The sequence below is a fragment of the Meleagris gallopavo genome, chromosome 25 (assembly GCF_000146605.3).
Source record: "Meleagris gallopavo isolate NT-WF06-2002-E0010 breed Aviagen turkey brand Nicholas breeding stock chromosome 25, Turkey_5.1, whole genome shotgun sequence".
In the NCBI taxonomy this organism is placed as follows: domain Eukaryota; kingdom Metazoa; phylum Chordata; class Aves; order Galliformes; family Phasianidae; genus Meleagris; species Meleagris gallopavo.
Genome location: NC_015035.2, coordinates 1,731,524 through 1,749,592, shown reverse-complemented (window position 1 = coordinate 1,749,592; position 18,069 = coordinate 1,731,524). Strand labels below are relative to the sequence as shown.

The following is an 18,069-nucleotide window of genomic DNA, read 5'->3' as shown; positions in this document are numbered from 1 at the left end:
ATCTGTGCCTGTTGGAGGGAGTCTATCTGCAGGAAGGTGTAAATTCAGAGGCAACTTATGATGGGAAAGTATAGGAATGAATCACTTTGCTTTCCCTGTCTTTCTGTCAGCGGTGGTAAAAAAAGCCCACAGCCTTATCTCAGCCTTATCTCTCCGGTTCAGCATTTATGTAACAGTAAAAATAATAGATGCAATATCACATCTCCAGCCTGTACTCTGTATAAATGGTACTGGGACGTGTTTGGAGCCTCTGTAGGAGGTGGCTGCCACCATCAGCTGTGTGGAGGGTTCCAGAAGAGTTCCAACAAATCATCATGGGTGGGATGGGGCTGTTGGGACCCACAGTGATCCCTTGTTTAGGCTGTAGAAGGATTCCCCATAGGTCCCATCTTAGCTCACCCCAAGGAACCACGTCCTTTTGGGGACCCAGATTTGGGATATTCAGCATGAGGTGCTCATCCTCCTACCGGGCAGCTCCTATTCTCTGCCTCAGTTTCCCTTCCCCAGGGGCAGCTTTGGGAAGGGTCTGGGGGGTCCCAGGGCTGTGGGACATGGAGGCAGATTTGGGAAGGAATCAGGAGGACCCCAGGCTGCTGGACTCATGGGTGGCTTTGGGAAGGGACCATGGGGGCTGGGAATTGTACTGGGATGGGGCTGATTCTTGGGTGGGCGCACCCATGGGTGCTTGGGTTGCATCCTGCCCATACGCTGGGCTCCTGGGGCTGAGCGTCTAGACAGCTGGGGCTGCTGCCATGTTCCCATGGCAACGCAGCGGGATGCGGCGCCTGGCAAAATTAAATAAATAACAGAGCAGAAAAACCATTGGCAAAAGACAGCAAAGGCTGGCCAAAGGACGTGGGACCTCAGTGGGTGATAGGGAGCCCTTGGGGGGACCCCACACCCCTTCCTGTGTCCTCATATTTTCATCCCATTGGGTTTTCCTAAGGATGTCAAGCTGGAAGTGAAGGGATTTGAGGGCAGAAAAATCCCAGTGAGGGCTTTGCTGGGGTAACAAAGCGTGTGCCTCCATCCTGGGGCACCTCCTGCCTGCGGGGCAGCTTAGCCCTGCCCATGTGTGGGAACGTGGCGATGCTCCTTTAATTTATTTTCATCTGTGCCGCCTGCAATTTTGCAAAAGATTTTGCAAGTTGGAAGTAGGTCAAGAACTTGTTTCCAAGTCATTAAATGAAATCCCTGGGTTCGCAGCGGTATTTGCACCTCGTTAATAGTCAATTCACTCACTTGCCGTTAATTTAAATAGCAGCCAATTTCCCTAAGTGGAGATGTGCAACTCCAGGGTGCAGGTGCTTGCAAAGCTCAGGGCACCCAGTGCAGGGTGCTGTGCTCCAGCCCAGGTGCCATTCCCACTGTCATATCCCACCCCTAATGGGAGGGAAAGAATAGCCATTCATCTTTCCCTTCCTTCCTTCATCCCCTCCTCTACCCCTCCATTGCTCTCTCCATCTATCTTTCTACCCCTCTGCCCTTCTCTTCCTCCATCCCTTCCTCCCTTTGTCTGTCCGTCCGTCCGTCAATCCATCCATCCATCCCTCCTTCCTTCCTTTCTTCCTTCCTTCCTTCCTTCCTTCCCTCCTTCCTTCCTTCCTTCCTTCCTTCCTTCCATTCCTGCATCTCTTTCTCCATCCATCCCTCTATCTATCCTTCCATCCTTCCCTTCCTCAATCCCTTTCTCCCTCCATCCTCCATCCTTCCATCACTGCATCCCTCTCTCCATCCATCCTTCCATCCCTCCATATCTCCCTTCCTCCACCATCAATCCATTGGTCCCACATGCCCTATTACCCTCAGCACCACCTTCCTGGAGCCACAGTGCCACCACCTTCCCACGTGGCTCATACAAATGTCCTCTCCCTTGAGACACCCCACAGATCCTGCCCCACATTTCTCACCATTGAGTTTCCCACTGGACCCTAGGATTTCTTGCAAAACCTCCCAGAAATGGTGCATTTCTGGCAGCAAGCAGCCCCGGCTGTGAGAGCTCAGCAGGAGCTGCACTCGCAGCATCTTTGGCCTCAGCAGAAGGGAATCCGCGATGGAAAAAAATCTATTCAAACGCAGCTAAATGAAAGTAAATCCCTGGTGAGCCGGCGGCATATGGTGTTCAGAAGGAAATAGCCTGGCTGAAGGATAATGGCTCATCGGGGGGCATGGATCCACGCTCAGCTCCTGCTGCGCTGTGGGGCTGGGCAAGGATTTGTGCTGGCGTGCAGCTGCTGTGGCATCAAGCAGGGCTGCATTCTGCTCCACCGTCTGCTCGACACTGCTGCAGCCCCAAAGTTTGGCCAAAGTACCTGGCCAAACACTGCTTTGGAAACATCAGTCCTCAGTGCTGGATTGCGGTTAGGCATCCCCTGCAGTGTTGCCCTTTTGGGGTTTTCCCCCTCTGCCCTCTTTCTCCCTGCAGGCTCCGTGCTGTGGGGACCACCTGTGTTCTGTAGGGATGTGGGATGAGATGTGGGCACCACCCCACCCCCGGAGCCCTCCCAGAGGGTCCAACCTAGGGTTTTCTCCAGGAGTCCACCACCAGTCACCAGGAGCCCGTGGAGTGATGGAAGGACTCAGCATCCCTCACCAATCCCAGGGGCAGGGCTGAAGCCTGGTGCCTGGTGGGACCACAGCCATACTGGGGAGACAAATGCCAGCAGCAAGGACCAGTGAGGTCCCTTCTTTACTGTTCAACTGTTCCCAGCTGATATGAGATGCTGTACTAGGATGCAGTACCAGGATGCTGTGATGGGATGCCATGCTGGGATGTCGTATTGAAATGCAATACTGGGATGCAGTACTGAGTTGCTACCAGGATGCTGTTTTCATGGGATGCTGCACTGGGATGCAGTACCAGGATGCAGTACTGGGATTCTGTACTGGGATGCCATAGTGGGATACCATACTAAGATGCCATACTGGGATGCTGTGGAATCCTGCTCCAGGTCTGGGGACTTTTATCTACAAGAAACGCCAAGCAAGGGGCCAGGATGGGATTCAGACAGTTGGAAAATGGAAGCAACGGATTTTCCTCCTCCCCACTGCCACAATCACCATTCTGCTGCTGCTGCTTCCCCAGGGAAGTCTCCGGGCTCTGCTGCTCTGACATTCAGAGCCAGGAGGAAACCTTCCCGTTGCACTTCATAGGGTTTTAACAAAGCCCTGCCGGCAGGTGAACAGAGCATCTTCTTCCTGATATTTCCCAGAGGGGTAAAGCAAAGATTGGAATAGATTTCATTTGAGAGGAAGGCGATGCTTGGGTCCCCCAAGTGCTGTGGGGACAAGTGGCACTGGGATGTCCCCACGCCTGCTCTGCCCCATGGGAGAGATTGGGGATTTGTTCAGGTGGGGGTGGCCAAAGTCATGGCCTGGTATTGACAGAGATTCAGGGAGAGCAGCTGCGATGCTTTTTGGGGAGTCCACACTCATCCCTCTCATTGGCCCCATGGGGATGCTCAGGAGGGAGAGGGACAGAGGGACTGTCCCCCCAGCTCCCCTGTGGCCAAGGGGAGGGGACGAGGAGCCCCCAGCCCTGCTGTGTTTTTTCAGCATGATAGCTCGCTCCTGTCTCTCTCCACCAGTTAATTATCGAGGCTTTGGGGGCTGTGATAATATATTTATGCATCTGTGTCAGCAAACATGTCAGCCCCATCGCAGCTGAGGCGTGAGGACGGAGCGCCAGGGGGGTCGGGGTCTGCAGCCACTGCACATCGTTTCCCGCATCCCGGGAGGCTCAGCCCCATTTCCCTCTGCTCTTCATGCTGTGGGGCAGAAAATCACCCCATAGCTGCCACCACCGCCCCACAAATCCACCAGATTTATTCAGTGCTGCTGCGAGCACAGGGCTGGGAAAACCGCCCCAAATGTTGACATGGGGCACAGTGAAGTGGCCATGGGGCACAGTGCGATGGCCAATGGGTGATGTGGGGACAGCAGTGATGGGAACCTTCTTCCCACTCAAATTTGGTGTCAGCAGCATTAAACAAAGCGCATTTTGCTCCAGCTCTGCCTCCTCTCCCCATGTGCTGGTGGAACCCGGCCGCTTCCATTCCACGCCTCCAGTGAAAGCACTGTGTTTCAATTAGCAGGACTCCGGCACACATCCGCGCCTGGCTAATTGCTATGATTTCCTGCAAAGGGAACTTTGGGGCCGATCGATGAACTAGAGAGTGTTTAATTAAGAGGGGGCCCTAAAACTCATTGCATTGATCAGCTGCAGGATTATCTTAATTAGCAGTGGGCTGGTGCATGGCGGCTCTGCCCCACGCCCCCAGTAACATCACTTATGGTTGTGATGGGTGATGGGGTGCCAAAGGGGTGCTATCAGCACAGTAAATTGGGACCTGCACTGGCTCCGTGGGATGCTCTTGGATGCTCTTTCCCATCTCCTGTTGGAATCCAGCAAGTAGGGGGGTCCTGCTCAACAGCTCTGTCATCAGCCACCAGATCAATGGATGGCTATAAAACCCTGAGCGCCACGCTCCTTGTATCATTTATTATTTACATTCCTCGATTTAAAAGATTTACAGCCCAGTTGTAAGTATTTCCAAAGGCTGTTTCCTTAGAGAGTTTAAATAGCGCGGGAGTGAATTAAGGCTTAATGCAAACAGCCTGGCCCGAGGGGCTGCGCGGGCTCCATGCTCACTCTGTGTCGCGTGTGATGGAGATGGGAGGGCTTTGCTCTGCTGGCTGAAATTTCCATTAATTAGAGCTCTCGCTAAACCAACTCAACAAGCAGTAATGTGAACGATGCTTTATGGATGGGGAAGTCGGCCCAACAGACCCAGCACGAGCCCACTGCCCTCCTGCCAGCAGTCAGCCACAGCCAGGGGATCCCATGCCCTAAAAGGAGGGCTCTGCACAGAGCTCAGACCCAAGGGGTGATTCTCAGAGGGGAAACTGAGGCACACAGGGGATATGTGCTGCTCTGTGCTGCCCTTCCTCCATTGTTGGGCAGGAGTAACTCCACGCTTGTGATGTATTCACCCATCGCTGGCCGATGAATCATGCAGACATTTCAGTCTATTGTAACTAATTGTCCATGGGATTTCTCATTAATTTCGCGATACTCTTTGCCTTTACTGTCCACAGAACTGCCGTGGTGACTGACTCCCATGCTGTCCCTTCCTTTGTTCTTTCCCAGATCGCAGCACTGGAGCGGCAGATCTTTGATTTCCTGGGCTATCAGTGGGCGCCCATCCTGGCCAATTTTTTACACATCATGGCTGTCATCCTGGGCATCTTCGGGACCATCCAGTACAGATCCAAATACCTCATCATGGTAGGTACTGCTGGGCCACGGTCACTGTGCAGTGCCAGATGTCCCAGATCCCCGCTATTACGTTGCTGGGTGCTGGGAAGTGGGCTGGCAGCAGGATGCTCGTGGTGGGCGCAGCACTGATCGGCTCGCTCTCTCTGACAGTACGCGGTGTGGCTGGTGCTGTGGGTCGGCTGGAACGCCTTCATCATCTGCTTCTACCTGGAGGTCGGGCACTTGTCGCAGGTAACCATAGCACAGCCAGGCACTGCTGCCTCCTTGCCTTCTTGCCTTCCTCTCACTTTCCTCCACTTTCCCTTCCCTTCCCTTCCCTTCCCTTCCCTTCCCTTCCCTTCCCTCCCTCTCCATCCCTCACTTTTCATCTCTTCTGTTCCATCCTATCCCTTTCATCACAACTTTCCATTCCATTCCTCTCATCCAGTTCCATCTCTTCCACCCCATCTTTCTCCCTTCAATCCCATTCCATCCTTCCCTTCTCTTCCATCCCATCCTTTCTCTTCTATCCCAATCTCTCTTCCATCTTTTTCCCTTCCCCCCCACCCACTCAAAACTTTCAATTCGTTCCACCCAACACTTTCATCCCATCCCTTCTATCCCTCTCCATCCCTTTCATCTCTCCCCTTTCATTTTTTTTCTGCCCCATCCCAACCCTTCCAATCCATTCTTTTCATCCAATTCCATTCCTCCCCATCACATCCCTTTAATTCCTTCCTTCCCCATCCCATCCCTTTGCTTTCATCCCTTCCCTCCTCACCTCATGCCTTCTATTCCATCCTATTCCATCCCTCCCATTTCTTCCCTCTCTTTCATCCCATCCCTCCTCATCCTGTGCGTTCTGTTCCATCCTATCCCATTCCACCCTTCCCACTCCTTCCATCTCTTCCATCCCATCCCTTCCCTTTCATCTCATTGTTCCCCATCTCATTTCTTTTCTTTCATTTTATCCATCCCCATCTCTTCCTGGCATGTAAGTTCACATGGAACAGACTGATGGATGGCACTGGGGACAGCAATGAGTAGGAAAAGGAAAAGTAACACAGTGGTGTGGCGGAGGCAGAGTTTCAGGAGCTCCAAATTAATGAGGCTGATGAGGTGGGAATTTCAGGGCACTCATTAATCACCTGCTGGCACTTAGCACTGTCTGGCTTTATGGATGGCGTAAACTGGGCAACACAATTTCTGAATGCAATGAGGAGATCAAGCAGAGAAAGGTCTTCATCTGTCTGCTTGCACTGTGCTGTGAGTTCTCACTTTTCCGGGGATCTCTAGGGGTTTTCTGGGGTCTGTGTCTGCCCCAGGAAAAAGGACTGAAGGATATCCTGGAGACTCTGAGCTCCAGGGATACACAAGGATGAACAGGTCTGGAGATACCCTACTGCATAGGGCTCTCAGCCCAAACCTGATTTGTTATATTATAGCTCTTACATGAAAAGAGTGTTGTCATGAAGTGTGGTGGAGACATCTGCATAGAAGCGAACCCCCATTGTTTGGCTTTAGGAGCTCAAAGCCTCAATGAGCCCAAGACTCGTGCTCCTGTTTGAATTACATTTCAGCCCAGCACTGTGCATGCCCGCTGCTGGGATGTGCGTCCCTCGCCCCAGCGAACCCTGGGGATGTCATGGGCTGTAGAGATGAGTGGTTAATTGGGTACTCTTCGTTAACACATCCTCCAGTGTCCTTGGTGCTGGTGGGAGAAGCGCAGCGTCGGCGTGGCTCTGCAGCAGGGATGGTGCTTGAGGAGCATCCTTGGGATGGGAAAAACCATTTTTGTCTACCTCTTTTTGAGCGTGGATGGGATCCCCGGATCCAAGGTCGGTGCTTCTGCTCCCCTCCCGCAGGACCGAGACTTCATCATGACCTTCAATACCTCCCTGCACCGCTCGTGGTGGATGGAGAACGGGCCGGGCTGCCTGGTGACGCCGGTGCTCAACTCCCGGCTGGCGCTCGAGGATCACCACGTCATCACAGTCAGCGGCTGCCTGCTGGACTACCAATACATCGAGGTGCTCAGCAGTGCTGCACAGATCTTCCTGGCGGTAAGGGACCGCTGGGGTGTCCCATTGCCTTGACATGACATATCTCAGTGCATGGGTTGTGTTGGTGGGCCACGGGTAGCATTGGCTTTGGGAAGAGAGGAGAAAACAGAGTGCGTATGAGGTCCCCGTGCATGCTTGCTTCCCCAAAACGTGGCTTCATCCCATCCTCATCATTGCTCTCCTCATGGTGCTGCTTGCTCCCATAACAGCCTCTCCCTTCCCGCTTTTATTTTGCAGCTCTTTGGCTTCGTCTACGCCTGCTATGTCAGCAAAGTGTTTCTGGAGGAAGAAGACAGCTGTGAGTGCCTTTGCTGTTAGTCACAGGGCAAGCTGCAGTGCTGCAAATCCATCCCAGATAACATAGGGCAAGGGCAGCTCTGGGCTAGGGTAGGAGAAGAAATGACTTCTTTGGGATTTGGCCCCATTTTTCCCTCCCCAAAGAGGCAGCTGTGCAGCTTTGGGATGTGATGTGCCACCCCATGCCACCAGCAGTCCCTGTAGCACACCCCGTAGGTGCTGCAGAGTGGCAGCAGTCACAGCCTTGGGGTGTGAAATGGGAGCAGTGTCACCCAATGGGGTTTCACTCGTCATTGGATGGAGCCTCCCCCCATCCACAATGCTCCCTGAACAGGGGCAGAAGGGAAAAATTAAGTGAAGATGCAGGCTAATTTTTCTGCAATCTACATTGCGCTTTTCACTCTGACAATAATCACTGCACCCACCCATACAGAAGCTCTAAGTACCCCAACAGCAATTAAACAGGCAGTTATGGCTGCAGCCATCCAGCCACATTAAATGCTCATCTGCCATTAATTAATTCATGCCAGCTGGCAGCCCAAGCAGCCGAGCAGAGGTAGTGAAGTGCTGCAGCTTCCAACCCCGCAAAGGCACCGAGAAGCACTCAGTATCCCCCTTGTCTTAGGAAGAATGCATCTGGGTTGACAATGGAAGCATGGTCCCTTGGTGGTTCTGGATCCCAGCACAGCACTGGGGACAGCCCAGGGTAGCTGTGGGATCCCAGACCAGGCTCAGCATCCCTAAGTCTGGTTTTAGTAGTTCTGTGACCAATTTTAGCATCCCTGGGATCACTCTCAAAGTCCCTAGGTCTGGTTTTAGCACCCCTGGGGACCATTGTCAGAATCCCTAGGTCCAATTTTAGCATCCCTGGGGCCACTCTCAGCATCCCTGGGAGCAGACTCAGGATCTCCCGGATCAGTCTCAGCATCCCTAAAACCGACCTCAGCATCCCTAAGACCAGATGACACCCCTAGGAATGGTCTCAGCATCCTCAGGGCGTGTTCTCCCCACCGCCGCCTCTGTATCCACTGTAGCGGAAAGGAAAAATCTCCGTGTGAAATTGGACACTGCCTGTTGTAATAACTTGCTTATGGAGACGGGGATCTGGTGAAGGGTTCATCTGCCCGCGCTGTCTTTGAAGCGTGTTTGCATTCCAGGTGGTTGTGCGACACTCAAACAAATTCAGGCATTCAATACACTTTTAATATTAATGCTGCTGTAGCCAAGATTCGAATGCATCTTTTTAATGGAATATCTTATTAGATTTGGAAATGGACGGATGCTGTCAAAATGGAGAGCTGGCTGAATATTAAGTCTGCTTCAAGGGGGGGTTGAGAGGCAGCTCCTTGTGCCCTCCTTGCTCACCCTGCTGCTCTCCTCTCTCCCCAGTTGACTTCATCGGTGGGTTTGACTCCTATGGTTACCAGGCGCCGCAGAAGACGTCGCATCTACAGCTACAGCCACTGTACACGTGAGTCCACCCGGGGATGCCGTGGGAGCCCCATAGGGCCTGAACCCAAAGAATTTGGGGCTGTGTGGCTGCTCGGCCCCAGTGGAGAGGAGTTTTTGGGTGGTTCTGTCACACTGAGCCGTGGCTGATAAGTGCCGGTGGCTTCTCTCCTCTCCCTGCCCATTAAGCTTAACTAGATAAATGCTCAAATGAGATAAGGCTGCAAAATCTAAAGGGATTAGCCTCATTTGGGCTTTGCTGGTTGCCAACAATTAATTATATTTTAAGACTTGTATGCAAATTCAAGGGCACGCCGTGCAATTATATATGCAAAGAGGAGATCGTGGGGAAACAAATGCATCCAGAATAATAGTGGTACCCACCAAACTGGGAATCTGCACGGCTCCTGTTCCCCTGCAGCCCATCATCTGGGAGCAAGGTGTCCCCTGTGTGGTCCCTGCAACAGTGGTGATTGCTCAGGTTTGCCTCTGTGGGGCAAATAGAGCTCAGCAGGGTTCCCATTGCAGTGGCTGGGTGGGAGAAATTGGGGATAAAGGGTTAATTTGAAGATGAATCCATCCTGCCCACAGCCTGTGAAACTGAAGCTTCTCTGGCAGTTCCCAATTAGCTGTAATTGGATTAAAGCCGGGCGTGTGGGAGGGCTTCCACCCAGAGGAAGAAGGAGGATGTGCACGTCTCACACCACGGCCCACCCAGCGTGGCACCGTTTCCCCTCGTCCCCACATCCCTGTGATCCCACTGTGGGTTCTGAGCCCTCAGTGTCCCACAGGTGGCTGGGGACAGGGGCAGCCTCAATGGGGGACCTCATGCCACCCTGGAGAAACGTGGCCCAGTCTGTCCCTGCTGCTTTGTCTTATTTTTGGTCGTGAAACGAGGGTGATGGGCACCCCAGCAGGTGCCTGTCCCCACGGATGGGTGCTTGTGGCCATTGTTCCTTGCCCCCTCACTCTACATCAGAGGGGACAGACGGGGACACACAGGGACAGCCCTGATTTCAGATCTTCCTTTCACTCCTCAGGTCTGGGTAACTCCGTGCCCTGAATCCACCCTGGCCAGCGTGGGACTGGACCCTCGGAGCCCCCTGTCCCCAACTCGATGCCATTGCCACTTCTGGGGGACGGGGACAGCACCAAGTCGCCTCCTCCGTTCTCCTCTTGCACCCCAAAAATGAAGCTGAGTTGGGCATGGTCACATCCAAGGGCTCCATCATCTGGTTGGCTCCCAGCGCAAGGCTACCATGGCCAGGACATCCCCAGTTCACCTGCAAAAGACCCAAGGAAACTCTCAGTGCTGTGCTCGAGCCCCAGGATGGGCCAGCACGGTGGGGATGCAGCGAAGACATGGGGACGCAGCAGGACGTGGGGACGTGGTGGGGATGTGGGCTCTGTCACTGGACACTTTTCTTCTGTTTCTCAGACCTGGTTTTTAATTTGAGCAGCGTGTCCTCTTCCTGTGAGCTGGGCGGAATGAAGCGCAGAGGGAACTTGGGACAAAACCCAGCCTGTTTGGAGCCGCTCAGGCCTGCAGGGGATAACTGCAGCTTGTGGGGTTCACACATCCATGGCATCATTGGAGAACATCCTAAAGTGCTAGATTTGGAGTCGGGATGACACAAAGAAGGAGTTTTGTTCCTAAAAAGCCCCCGCTGTCTTACCAGGGGACTGGAGCTTGGCTGCTTGTTGTCCCCACACCCCAGGACCAGCACCCCACAGCCACTCCACATTTTGGGGTTCCATCCCCACCGTCGGAACTCTTCAATTTGGCAATACTGACGCTGCTCTCAACACAGCCCTTTCAGGCTGTTTTAATGAGTATAATGAATGTTTTAGGTTGGTTTTTATTTTATTCTATTCTATTTTAATTTGAAGTGCCTGAGTACACTTTTGTTGAGCATCACCCCCACTCCTCACACCTTCTTCCTCTTCCTCCTCCTCCCAAGGCCGTGTTGTGCCTTCAGCGAAGGCTGGCAGTGCCCACTGCCTCCCTTGGGCTTCTGGGGGTAAATCCATTCTTTCTGGCACTGCCCCAAATGGGGGCATTCATTTTGGCAGCAAAAAAATGGTGAGTGATGAGTTGGGAGACGGGAATGGTTTTGGTGGGAGGCAAGGTGTGAGCTCCTGGGGTGTGTTTGCAAATGATATCCATTGAAAATGCAGAGTTGGGAATACAAAGTGTTGGAACTACCTGCAAACAAACTTCACTTCAAGAAGCCGTTGTGGGTCACCGATGTACTCTGGGTTCATTCTCCTTTTTCCCAGCCTGCCGCATGGAGGTGAGTTGGGGTCAGCCCCAGACCTCCTATGATTTGTCCCCAGGTGTCCCTGTTCCCTGGACACCTCTGGTTACGAATGGAGGCTGCTCCAGTCTGCCTCCCCAGGGCTGCTCCTCCAGGATGGGCTCTTCCAGCAACCCAAGAGCAGATTTTCCCTTCCCTCCAAGTGCCAAAGGATGGAGCCCAACGGGAAATGCTGCCCAATCCCATATCCTCGGGTGGCTACATCCCTCCACCACCACCACCAACTCACCCCAGCCTGAGCGGGAGCTTTGCAGGCAATAATTCTGTGCCCATTTCCCCCCATCTCTGAGAAATAAAGTGATTTCCAGGCAGCAGAGGCCGCCTCCAGCATCGACCCCATCCACCTGTCCCCAGAACCACGTCCCAGTGCTGGTGACCCTGGGGGACAGCAGAGGGGCAGAGGGCACGGTCCCGCTGTCGCCGGTGCTCTGTGATCTTTTTTCTGTTGGCTTGTTTTTTTATAAGACCGTCTTTGTAACGTGAACCGAGGATTTCTTTTCTATTCTGTAATTATAAAAGTGGAAGGAGTTTTCACCCGATGCCTGCTCTGGTTTTGTGTATTTCCATTCTTTGTGTGGTGGAATCAATTAAAAAGTTGTGGTTTTTCACTTTTTTTTTTTTTTTCCCCTTTAAGAAAAAGCTTCCAGCTCGCTCCTGAGTTCCCCTCCCCTTCTTTTTGGTGCCTCACACCAGAAAGCCAACACCTGCAGGACTCAGTACTGGCAGCGTGTCTGTGCCATCTCACAGCCTGGCCTTCTGCAACGGAGCCAAACGTTATCTTCTCCTCCTTATTCTTCCTCTTTTTCAGTTTCTTCCCCTTCTTCTTTTCCTTCTTCCCCTCCTTCATCTCCTTTGTCTTCTTCTCCATCTTCTCCTCTTCCTCCTTCTTTTAGGACAAGAGGTAATGGCCTTACGTTGTTCCATGGGATCTTCGGGCTGGATTTAGGAACAATTTCTTCTCCATAAGAGTGGTGATGCATTGGCACAGGCTGCCAAGGGACCATACCTGGAGGTGTTCCAGAGCCATGGGGATGTGGCACTGAGGGATGTGGTCAGTGAGCACGGTGGGGATGGGCCAGTGATTGGGCTGGGTGATCTTAGAGCTCTTTTCCAACCTTTCCTCTTACAATATCTATATCTATATTTCCAAGATTCTTCTTCCCCTTCTTCATCTAGTTTGTCTTCTTCATCTCTTTTGTTTCTTTCACCTTCATCTTTTCCCTCCACATCCTTGTTACGTTAATAATAGGAACTTAGAATTAATAACAAGAATTAATTCTTACTGTTAATAAGAAGCATTAACAAACACTTGTCACCATCAGGATCTGGGAGCAGTTTCCTCTTTGCCAGAATATTCCCCCTCTCCATCACTGAAGTAAAAATTTGCACTTTGTCCGTGCTTGAAGCACACGATGAGGTTCCAAGCCATTTTGACTGCTCTATTTTATTTCATTAACTGTACATGTTCAGACTTCATCTGACTTTTCTCTCCCTTTGCCCACAAAATGGGAGAAGGAATTGGGCAATGCCATTTGTTAACTCTGTGCAGTGATCCTTAGTCCTGCCCTGCCCCCAGTTGGGATGTGACATGGACATGGTCTGGTTCCCAATGGCCCCAGGTGTCCCTGGATCATTTGGTCGGTCACCCTCACATCCTCATATTAACTGAGGGCTCCAGCCAAGGGATCCAAGCTGATGAACACGTGAAAAATTAAATTATTGTTAGTAATGCTTCTCAAAGAGCTTCTCCTACCTGTGCTACCCCAGGTACTCGGGCACCAGCTCTCCTAGCAAGGATGGCCAACAAGGTGAGGTAGTTTGGTGGAAAAGTGTGAACATATGTGTTGAGCCTGCAGAAAGAGGAAATGGGAGGGGACAAAGAATGGGGTGTGATGGGAAACCTGGGGATACTTCGTCCTGCTTGTGTGCCCTGCTTGTGAGTTGTGACAGATCTAAGGTGACAGTGATGAGCAGAGCCTGAATGATAGAAATGCGTGAGTTAATCAAGTGTTTTCCAATTAAACTCATCAGGGCTGAGTGGGGGCATTTGCCAGGTTATTGCACAGCTTTTGTGGTCACAACATTCGCTTTCTCTTATCTGACATATCCAGTGGCCTTTGGAGAAACTGACTGTTGGGTGATAAGAATCACAGAATCATTAAGGTTGGAAAAGACCTCTAATCTAAGACCATCACGTCCAACCCCAGCCCATCCCACCGTGCCCACTGACCACATCCCTCACTGCCACATCTTCACAGTTCTTGAACACCTCCAGGGATGGTGACTCCACCACTACCTGGACAGTGGGGATAGAGGGGATGGGAACACGCACGGAGAACATCCCTGCAGTGCAGAGAAAGAAAGAAAGTCCTCAGGAGGCTGCTTTAAAGCCATACAAACCATCCTGGCTGGGGGGAAAGCTACATTTCTGGGCTTGGTATATGCGCAGGGCATTTCAGGAGGAAGCAAGGACTGGAGTTGGCTTTGAAGGCAGTAAGTTGCATTTGCATGGGGCTGGAAATTTGAAGTGTGTCTGCACCCAAGGCAAAGTGATACAGAGACAGCAAAACACCATCTGGGTTAATACTGACCTGCAAAAATTCATGTAAAGGGAAAGTGATAAGAAAACTCGTAGCCATGCCCCAGGTTGTGGAGCCCACAGGGCTGTGACTCCCCGTAGCACAAGCTCCCATATATCACAATTGTGAGTCCCCTGGAAGCTGGAGTGATCCCACATCAATCCCACCAACAAACCCCACCAGCACCAATTGACCCCCCAACACCTAGTGGAGCTGATAAGCCCTCTGTAATTCACATCCCATGAGTTAACCATGTTGCAATTCCCACATGACTCATCCTGGGCTGGGGATTGCAACACCTTTGGTGCAAACATCATCACACCTACCCAGTATTTGGGTGTGTTGCAGTTTCAAATAACTTCTCTTGTGAAATATATATTGACCATATTTTTACCTTAGCAAGAAATAATCAACAGCTCCCTGTTTGCTTTAAATAAAGCAGCAGCGTGTGGAGGAAGAGCACTCATTGCTGGTCCGTGTTCCATCACTCAGTGGGTTGAGTGGTGTGTGGGGGTAATGGGTTAGGAATGGGGGTCAGGGATGGGGGTTGAGGCGTGGGTAGGGAGTGCAGGTTGGGATGTGTGTTAGGATGCAGGTAAGGGATGCAGGTTGGAGGGTTGAGTTAGGATGCAGGTAAGGGATGCGGGTTGGGATTGCAGGTTGAGGATATTCCTTGTGCCTCTCAGCAGCCTCCCTCATAGGCTGAGGGATGCTGTCTTCTGTCTCTTCTCCTGATGCTCACAGTGCCCGCAGGGAGCCAGCTTGGCTCGGGGGCTGCTGTGTTTCCCCCTGCCATTGGCAATCACAGGGCTCCTCGCTCCCTCCAGCTCCCTACAGGTTTACAGATGTAATTTGATTTCAAAGCAGCAGGAAGAATTCTTTGAAATAAGCACCGTGGGGGCAATGTGAATTACTGATCCTGGCACACACATGCAGCATTCCCAGCATCGATGCTCTCAGTGCCCCAAACCACCCGGGCACTCCAAGAATGTGTGCGTTGCACATCTATCCACAGCATGGGTGGGCTGGGGGTCTCAGTTTTGCAGCCCTTGCAACGATGCTCAAATGTCATTACAGAGTCCGAGCATCTCCTGCAGTGCCCATATAAAGCAACGCCTCGTCGCCGTAAACAGGAAGGGCAGGAAGCAGGGCGATGGGTTTTCTTCCATTGCAGCACCAGCAAAGAAAGGGACGAGGAGCAACAAAGGGCCGATTGACCCCAGGCAGGAACGCAGCTCCCCTCCTGCAGCCGCAGAACCGCTGCGAGGCACAGATGTGGTGGAGGAAAAAAGCCGCTTTCACGGGGCTGAACAAAGACATAGAGACTCTTTTCAGGGAGCCAAGTGGGTCTGTAGTGCCTTCGCACACTTCTCTAACTACATGGTGAGTCTTTAGCAGGGAAATTGCAGGCCAGCTGAGGCTGTGCGAGGATGTGAGGTGTGTGGGATGGGAGCAGTGATGGGTTTGTGCCCAGAGAAGCAGCCCTTGGAGCCTGGTTTTCAGTGGAAATTGATGGAAAAACAGCTTGGGTCACCTTTTTCCTCCTTTTCAGGTCTAGGGTGGCACTTCATGGTGTCCCCAAGGGACATCCCCTCCTGGCATCGCATTGGGGGAGATTCTTGCCATGGTGCAGGTGCTGCCACCCCAAATCCCCATCCTCCATGGGGTGCTCTTGTGTACGTGGACCACTGGAACTCACAGACCCAGTGGGTGCAGGGGAAGGTGGGAGCTGTGCAGGTGCTGGCCAGGCAGGAAAGGCTTCATCTTGTACCCAAAAGCAGCATGGTATCAGCCATGTTCCGACATTCCCTCCATTTGTCTCCCTGCCCCGTTGCCATGGGATTCCCAGTGTTGTTCCTGGCACCGGTATCTCTTGCTCCATGCTGGGGAGTGGCTGCATCCCATGGAGCTGGCTCTTCCCGTGGTTTCACTCTCTGGTGCTTTCTCTATACACACTGTGGAGCTCATCCTGACCCCTATGGTCCTGCTACCCTCACCCCCCCATCCTGCTGCCCTGCAGCAAAGACATACTTTGCAGGTCCAAATCATGGAAGGAGTTTCTTCCCTTGCTCTAGCCATAATACCTGAGCATTGCCTCCAGGAAACGTGAGCAGGCCAACTGCATATGGCAAGGGCTGTGCATGGGTGAGGTCCCAGCTGGTATCTCCAGGTGCATCCCCTCCTCACCATGAGCACAGGTTTCTCTGCTGGCGAGGATGGTGCCAAACCTGCAAGCTTGCAGGCGGTGGGCAAGGGCTGCTCAGATCCCATCTGCATGCAGAAAGGTGGAATAAAAGCAGCCTCCACCCAGCACCCAGGCACGTATGGGTGCCCAAATCAAAGGTATGCATGGATGGAGGGGTGCAAAAGGGCCCTGTCTGTGCAAGAGGAGAAAAGGGAGGAGGCAGCCAGGCCCCACACACCAAGAAGGTAGTAAGGGGACATAGGGGGGGTTGCTAGGTAAACTGGGGTTCAGAGCTGCGGTAGAGCTTGGAGCTGCATTGGGGTTTAGAACTGCATTGGGGTTTGGAGCTGAAGTGCTGTTTGGATTAGGACTTTGGGCTGCAGTGGGGTTTGGAGGTGCATCAGGGAACCTCTGTCTGCCCCAGCCCTACAGGTACCGGACCCCTGCACGCTCACACACCCAGCTCCATCCTCATAGCTTCACAACCAGCCCCTCCAGAGCCCTGAATTGTGGCTCAGCTGCTCGAGTTGCACAAGGCTAGAGAGGCATGCATGCATTTTGAGCATCAGAGCTCTCTTTCTCTCCCTCCAGTCTCTGAAGGTGGGGACTTAGGGGTCCCAGGGATGTGTCCCCCCCCCGCAGAGCCAGCCTGGGCACTAACTGGGCCACAGGCGCCGTGGGAAAAACCTCGTCTGCAAACCTGTAATTAAAGGCTGGATCACAAAGCACGCGCCCGAGGGGGTTGAATTAAGATTGCGCAGGCAAATTTAGTTCTGGTATTTCCTAAATGTGAGCATGCAAATCTGCAGCTGGGATGATGCTCTAAATGGCTAAATTTTCCTTTTTTTCTTTTTTCTTTTTTCTTTTTTTTCCTTGAATGGGAAACAAAATGCAAAACGCAGATAGCTGCACCATAGGGAGGGTGGTCAGCAGCAGCATGTTGTCACCCTCCTCTCTGGAGACATCCCAGAGGTGGAATCATCCTCAGCGCCCAGAGAGAGCCAATGAAATGCAAATGGCAAAAACGGCAAACACAGAGTGATAGGGGGAGTCGCTCCCCATGAAGCACAGTCAGGCCCCGGGACTTGTTGCATTCAGGCTGAGCTTCCAAAGAGCTTAGTCATGTAATTGCCTGTCAAGAAAATCCAGAGTTGATGTAGTTAATGATAACAAACAATCTGGAAAGCTTAATCAGCTGCATGCTTCAGAGCTCTAATGATTAGAAATGGGGATGAGGCGCTGTGCCCGATGTAAGGGGATCTTGCATTTTTTGCAAGAAAAAGTGATTTTTCAGGCAAGACGAAACTTTCTGACTTGACTGTTGCCGGGTGGCTCTGCAGCCAGGACTTCCTCCAGCTTTCAGCAACCACAAAACTTCACCAGCTGCTTTGGTCGCTTGGCTGCTGTCTCCTGAAAACTTTGTGCTGCTTCTCATGGAAACCCGTAGGCAACAAGTGTTGGTGAAAATGAAGCTTTATCTGATGAAAAGATGCCGCAGAACCGACGTGGTACTTCCCACCTAGGTCTAATGATGACAGGTCCAGCCTGGAAAACACTGACTCACATACACTGCACGTGTGTGTGTGCAGGATGGGATGTGCAGTGATGTCTTCAGGAACTTGGAAAGGTGTTTCTTGAAGATGAAGTGTTTGGGGATGCAATGCAAGCTGGGAGAAGTGCCTCTGCTATCGTTGCATGGGGTTGTTGTGACCAAAGTGCCAGACCCAGAATTTGTCCTGTTGGGCTTCATACAATTGGCCTCAGCCTATCGACCCTATCCAGGTCCCTCTGCAAGGACCCTCAGGTGGATCAACGTTTCCTCCCAACATGGTGTCATCTGCAAAAGTAGTGTGGCTCAGAATTCTTTTTGGTCAAGTCTGAGTGTTTTGGCTTGGTTTAGAAAAAAACGGTGTTTTTTTTT

The 18,069-nt window shown here is 52.2% G+C and overlaps 1 protein-coding gene across 1 annotated transcript; it reads left to right on the top strand.

Moving 5' to 3' along the window:
* The first annotated feature begins 5,032 nt into the window (after positions 1 to 5,032).
* Positions 5,033 to 12,003, top strand: NKAIN1 (sodium/potassium transporting ATPase interacting 1). Its single transcript, XM_010723303.2, has 6 exons — positions 5,033 to 5,287; positions 5,429 to 5,509; positions 7,123 to 7,320; positions 7,558 to 7,618; positions 9,007 to 9,088; positions 10,107 to 12,003. The coding sequence occupies exons 1-6, from the start codon at positions 5,048 to 5,050 to the stop codon at positions 10,114 to 10,116; spliced, it is 672 nt and encodes a 223-aa protein (XP_010721605.1). The 5' UTR covers positions 5,033 to 5,047; the 3' UTR covers positions 10,117 to 12,003.
* Positions 12,004 to 18,069: the final 6,066 nt, after the last annotated feature.

What these genes read in the sequence shown, in the direction of transcription:
- NKAIN1 (XM_010723303.2), top strand. Translation starts at nt 5,048, where the DNA reads ATGGGATTTCTCATTAATTTCGCGATACTCTTTGCCTTTACTGTCCAC. An exon ending in GATCCAAATACCTCATCATG is followed by an intron (nt 5,288 to 5,428) that starts GTAGGTACTGCT and finishes TCTCTCTGACAG; the next exon opens with TACGCGGTGTGGCTGGTGCT. An exon ending in CTGCACAGATCTTCCTGGCG is followed by an intron (nt 7,321 to 7,557) that starts GTAAGGGACCGC and finishes TTTATTTTGCAG; the next exon opens with CTCTTTGGCTTCGTCTACGC.